Source organism: Aulonocara stuartgranti (assembly GCF_965226115.1).
Source record: "Aulonocara stuartgranti genome assembly, chromosome: 16".
In the NCBI taxonomy this organism is placed as follows: Eukaryota; Metazoa; Chordata; class Actinopteri; order Cichliformes; family Cichlidae; genus Aulonocara; species Aulonocara stuartgranti.
In genome coordinates this window covers 10929429-10936088 of record NC_138952.1, presented here as the reverse complement: position 1 = coordinate 10936088, position 6660 = coordinate 10929429, and the positions used below count along the sequence as shown (strand labels likewise).

The 6660-nt window shown below is 40.5% G+C and overlaps 1 protein-coding gene across 1 annotated transcript; it reads left to right on the top strand.

The window, feature by feature from the left end:
• Positions 1–507: 507 nt before the first annotated feature.
• LOC309690453 (olfactory receptor 6C4-like) lies at positions 508–6333 on the top strand (the record flags this gene model as incomplete). Its single annotated transcript, XM_082507485.1, has 2 exons — positions 508–1542; positions 6266–6333. The coding sequence occupies exons 1-2, from the start codon at positions 633–635 to the stop codon at positions 6331–6333; spliced, it is 978 nt and encodes a 325-aa protein (XP_082363611.1). The 5' UTR covers positions 508–632.
• Between the last annotated feature and the right edge of the window lie 327 nt (positions 6334–6660).

Sequence of the window (6660 nt, the reverse complement as noted above, 5' to 3'; positions counted from 1 at the left end):
TTTTTTCACACCAAGCTGCTTGCCTATTGTAGATTCACTCTTCCCAGTCTGGTGCAGGTCTACAATACTTTTCCTGGTGTACTTCGAAAGCTCTTTGGTCTTGGCCATGGCGGAGTTTGGAGTCTGACTGTTTGAGGCTGTGGACAGGTGTCTTTTAAATCAAATCAAATCAAATCACTTTTATTGTCACGTCACATGTGCAGGTACATTGGTACAGCACATGTGAGTGAAATTCTTGTGTGCGAGCTTCACAAGCAACAGAGTTGTGCAAAATACAATAATGTAAACAAGCAAAATACAAGAATGGCTACATCTGAAACTAATAAATATATGTACAATATATAATAGTATATGCATTTCTGGATGTGTATACTAAATATTTTTCTACGTGTGTGTGTGTGTGTGTGTGTGTGTGTGTGTGTGTGTGTGTGTGTGTGTGTGTGTGTGTGTGTGTACACATATTTTACACATATGCCGTTAACCCAAAGCGTATATAAATCTCTGGTGACATACTCTTTGAGGGAGACAGTCGACAGACAGTCTTCTTTTTACTGTGACACTAATTTCTACAAATGTAATGTTCTCTTGTTGGAAGTGTGAAATGACACCTTAAAAAGGTAAACTATTTTATTATGGATAATGTGTCAGTGGTTACTGTTTTTACTCTCTCAGGTTTAAGTGGTATAGCAAACTACAAGATCACTATCTTTATTTTTACTTTACTGTGTTACTGTGTGATTTGGCTGGTAAATTTGACGATAATTGTGACAGTCATTGTGGATAAAAGCCTTCATGAACCCATGTACATCTTCCTCTGCAATCTGTGCTTCAATGGACTCTATGGGACAGCTGCATTTTATCCCAAGTTTCTCTACGATCTTCTGTCCACCACTCATGTCATCTCTTATGCAGGATGCCTTTTACAGGGTTTAATGGTGCACTCTTCAATTTGTACGGACTTCTCTCTTCTAGCTCTCATGGCATATGACAGATACGTGGCTATATGTCGACCTCTTGTGTACCACTCTCTGATGACTACACAAAGAGTTTGTATCTTTGTATTTTTTGCTTGGATTACTCCCTTTTACCTGATATTAATGAGTACAATAACAACAGCAACATCGAGGTTATGTGGCTCACACATACCAAGAATTTACTGTATAAACTGGTTAATTTCTAATCTAGCTTGCTCTGCCTCTGTAGCTACAATTATTATTCCTGCTTTTAATTACACCTTTTATTTTGGTCATGCCGTTTTTGTTTTCTGGTCTTATGTACATTTGATCAAAACGTGTCAGTCATCCAAAGAAAACTGGAACAAATTCATGCAGACATGTGTACCACATTTATTCTCTTTAGCAGTCGTTGTTGTGTCTTTTCTTTTTGATATGTTATACATGCGATTTGGCTCAAAGGAAATACCACAAAGTTTTGAGAATTTCATGGCAATGGAGATTCTCTTCATTCCACCAATTATTAATCCCCTCATGTATGGATTCAAACTGACACAAATTAGAAACAGAGTTTTGAATTTTATATGTGGTAAAAGTTCAGCTTTTATATTAAAGTCATGAGTGTGTCTGTTTATATTTGTACATATTTAATTCAAGAGAAATGTGAACTACATTGTTAATTAATAGACACTGTGACATATGCATATTATTTCTAGGTTGTCTTCATTAATTGAAATATAAGCATCAGACCTCCCTTTGGGTTTGAACATATAAACTAAACACATTTCCTGTACATTCATTTATTTACACTTTTTTCTTTTCTAATAAAATAATGAGTTTTATTTAGTTACATCTTACTTTGAAGTCCAGCTTCTTTTTCTGGTTGACTGAGATGTTTTCTTTCACCTATAGTTATACATACCTACCTTTGGTCCAGAATTGCATTGTCGGGTAATTACTGAAAATCTCAGCCACTAATTTATTTACTAAAATAATAGTGTTGTTTTTTTCTTTCAGTCTCTTTTTGAGCTTGATGGTTCACTTCACACCTGGGGTTCACTGTTCAGGGTTGCCACCACAACAGGCCCTTACAACTGTACAGGCCACAGATCAGTACATGTTCCTTACCTCAGCAACAGAGGTGAGAAACACAATCCATTCAGGCTTAATGACCCCAGCCACACTTGTGATGCTGCTGAAGCTCTGTCAAGTTAAAAAACTTCCTGAACTAGGCCTCTCCATACCTTAAGTCTGAAAATAGTCTTTTTCTTTACATATAAAATTAAGTAATAATTGGATTTATATAGCGCTTTCAAGGCACCCAAAGCGCTTTACAATTCCACTATTCATTCACTCTCACATTCACACACTGGTGGAGGCAAGCTACAGCCACAGCTCCCCTGGGGCAGACAGAAGTGAGGCTGCCATATCGCGCCATCGGCCCCTCTGGCCATCACCAGTAGTTAGTTGATCAATCATTTGTATGAATTGTGAAAAGGATTAATGAACTGGCACCAACAGTTGAAAGCAACTAACTGGAACCGAGTGTTATTGATTTTTAACCCAGTGAGTTGTCTTTATTAAAACAGAATGACACACTTTATTCGAGGAGTGTACAGACTTGCTTTAGCTTTTGAATTAAAATAAAAAGGCTAAATAGTATTAAACACCGAGATAAAAATCAATATAAAGCAGCTAAGCATACATTGTGGGGGTATTAAAACTAGAGATGGACCGATTCGATATTACGTATCGGTATCGGTCAGATACTGACATAAATGACTGGATCGGATATTGGAGGGAAATAAAAAATATAATCCGATCCATTAAATATCAAAAAAGCACCTCACAAAACTTGCGACACACCGTAACTCGGCTCATAACTGTAGCACGTTGGAGCAGTGTGCTCACATGATAGAGCAGCTGTGTGTATTTGTAGCTGCCCTACCAAACCAGCATTTCATCTCCGAGGAAGTTATCCCAGAGAGAAGTAAAGCAAGTGTGTAAGTTCGTCTCTGAATGTTTGTAAAGCATTCCCACGTTAAGCTTAACAACCGATATATGGAGCGACTGCCTCTTCTCTCTCCCTCCCTCTCCTGCTGCTACTTCAATCACGAAACTGATTAATGATCAGCTGATCGGCTTTTCTGTCGCGAGTCCGTCTGTCTTTGTTTTTGGCCCACTTTGCACCAGAAAGAGGAAACCAGCGGCTGAACAACAGCAGCACGTTTAAGCTTGATAAGCTGTTGTTAGAATTTATTTAATATTACTTTCTATACCAAGATCCTTTTCTACATAGCTGACAGCTGGTAACTGCGCAGGGGCGGATCTAGCAAAGTTTAGCCAGGGGGGCCAATACGGCATGAACAGGGAAAAGGGGGACACAAAGACATATTTTTCTTTCTTATTCTCATTTAAAATGTCTAGCTTTTAATAAATAATTATCTGAATCTTAAACCAAAGTTTTAATCTGATGTAAAATGTATAGAAGTCCATTACTGTATATAGTAACTGTTAAGTCTAATATACCCTAGTGAGCTAGTACTTTTTCCTTTGGGAAGACACCATCTGTGCAGTCTGCAAGTCTGCAAAGATGTTGAATCTATTTAATTATTCTTGAAAAGTAATTTAATTCTGTGCATTTTTTTTCACACTGCATCAAATTAAAGTTGATTACGTCGATTAAGCATCATGAGGGTGGGCCCCTTTTTTTTTTTTTGCTGGGAGTTTGCAACCCTATTAGTTACAGTGGGGCAAAAAAGTATTTAGTCAGCCACCGATTGTGCAAGTTCCCCCACTTAAAATGATGACAGAGGTCAGTAATTTGCACCAGAGGTACACTTCAACTGTGAGAGACAGAATGTGAAAAAAAAATCCATGAATCCACATGGTAGGATTTGTAAAGAATTTATTCGTAAATCAGGGTGGAAAATAAGTATTTGGTCAATAACAAAAATACAACTCAATACTTTGTAACATAACCTTTGTTGGCAATAACAGAGGTCAAACGTTTACTATAGGTCTTTACCAGGTTTGCACACACAGTAGCTGGTATTTTGGCCCATTCCTCCATGCAGATCTTCTCGAGAGCAGTGATGTTTTGGGGCTGTCGCCGAGCAACACGGACTTTCAACTCCCGCCACAGATTTTCTATGGGGTTGAGGTCTGGAGACTGGCTAGGCCACTCCAGGACTTTCAAATGCTTCTTACGGAGCCACTCCTTTGTTGCCCGGGCGGTGTGTTTTGGATCATTGTCATGTTGGAAGACCCAGCCTCGTTTCATCTTCAAAGTTCTCACTGATGGAAGGAGGTTTTGGCTCAAAATCTCACGATACATGGCCCCATTCATTCTGTCCTTAACACGGATCAGTCGTCCTGTCCCCTTGGCAGAAAAACAGCCCCATAGCATGATGTTTCCACCCCCATGCTTCACAGTAGGTATGGTGTTCTTGGGATGCAACTCAGTATTCTTCTTCCTCCAAACACGACGAGCTGAGTTTATACCAAAAAGTTCTACTTTGGTTTCATCTGACCACATGACATTCTCCCAATCCTCTGCTGTATCATCCATGTGCTCTCTGGCAAACTTCAGACGGGCCTGGACATGCACTGGCTTCAGCAGCGGAACACGTCTGGCACTGCGGGATTTGATTCCCTGCCGTTGTAGTGTGTTACTGATGGTGACCTTTGTTACTTTGGTCCCAGCTCTCTGCAGGTCATTCACCAGGTCCCCCCGTGTGGTTCTGGGATCTTTGCTCACCGTTCTCATGATCATTTTGACCCCACGGGATGAGATCTTGCGTGGAGCCCCAGATCGAGGGAGATTATCAGTGGTCTTGTATGTCTTCCATTTTCTGATGATTGCTCCCACAGTTGATTTTTTCACACCAAGCTGCTTGCCTATTGTAGATTCACTCTTCCCAGTCTGGTGCAGGTCTACAATACTTTTCCTGGTGTCCTTCGAAAGCTCTTTGGTCTTGGCCATGGCGGAGTTTGGAGTCTGACTGTTTGAGGCTGTGGACAGGTGTCTTTTATACAGATGATGAGTTCAAACAGGTGCCATTCATACAGGTAACGAGTGGGGGACAGAAAAGCTTCTTACAGAAGACATTACAGGTCTGTGAGAGCCAGAGATTTTCCTTGTTTGAGGTGACCAAATACTTATTTTCCACCCTGATTTACGAATAAATTCTTTACAAATCCTACCATGTGAATTCATGGATTTTTTTTTTCACATTCTGTCTCTCACAGTTGAAGTGTACCTCTGGTGCAAATTACTGACCTCTGTCATCATTTTAAGTGGGGGAACTTGCACAATCGGTGGCTGACTAAATACTTTTTTGCCCCACTGTAGGTTGCTTAATATTTCTGCTAAGTACTCTGTAAAATACCAGAATAGGAAGGATGGAGTAGGTTTAAGTTTATTAGATTGATATTGCTGAACTATGAAATATTTTGGGTGCAGTGTATTTTTTACATACAGGTATAACAGAATAGATTTAGTGTTGTTGTTTATTTAAACGTGAGTATGAACTCATACAAAATGCAGCAAGATATTAATAAACAGTTTTATTGATTAAAAAACACACTATATCGGATTCATATCGGTATCGGCAGATATCCAAATTTATGATATCGGTATCAGACATAAAGTGGTATCGTGCCATCTCTAATTAAAACCAAACATTATACTATTTATAGTATCAACTGAACCTTATCCTTGCAAACTACAAAAATTGCTCACAAAGATTTAGACAGATTTGTGAACAATATTTGAGAGTAATTGGTCTTCTGTGCATGAAGAAAATGTTTCAGATCTTTGAGTTCAGCTCATAAGAAATGGGAGCAAAAACAAAAGTGTTGCATTTATATTTTTATTCAGTGTATAATGAATCTTGTCTTCTATTTACATTTCCCTTAAGACACCCAAAACACACTTCTGAAAACATTTTAGTACAAATGATGGTACTGATGGAACCAGTCTTTACTTTCAGCTGGATGGGTGAACTGGGGCTGACCGAACCCCCAGCAGTGGAGCCTTCAGTGGCGTATCACCTTCACCCTAACCGCAGGGCAATTTCAGCTTCTTCTAGCATTTCTTTGCCCAACAAGATAGATCGCCTCACGGCATCTATTTATCAAAGGACGTACAAATATGTTGCACAGTCAGTATGCTCGCTTAATGCAGTCACACTGCTATCAGCATATCAGGCAGAAATTCTGGAAGACATGGGCCTTGACTCGGGTTCCCCGAACCCAGCCCTCTAGGATGAAATCTGCATGGTTAATGATCTCATTCTTCGCTCCTCCAGGGGAGCAGTCCAAGGGTGTGGCCGCGTTATGGGCCTTGCAGTCTCGGGTGAGAGAGCCTTGTGGCTAAACCTGTCAGGCCTAGGTGATGCTCAGAAGGCTGAGGTCATGGATGCAGCCTATGACCCAACCAAGGGTCTCTTTGGCCCAGCCCTGGAGAGAATGAGAGAAACAAGCACCCGCAGAAAGCAGGAGGGAGAAGTATTCAACCTCTGCTTACCCAGAAAACCTAACTCTCAGCCCCAGCAGGTGCCAAGAGCTGGCTTTGCAGCAACAGCAGCAACTGTGAGAGGGAGACAGAGTGGGGTCAGAATGCAGAGAGGAGCAGGAGGCCAGCAGGGTGCCCACCAGGCCAAGGTAGAGAACCTTGGGGCAAGCATTCCTTTGCAGCAGTTGC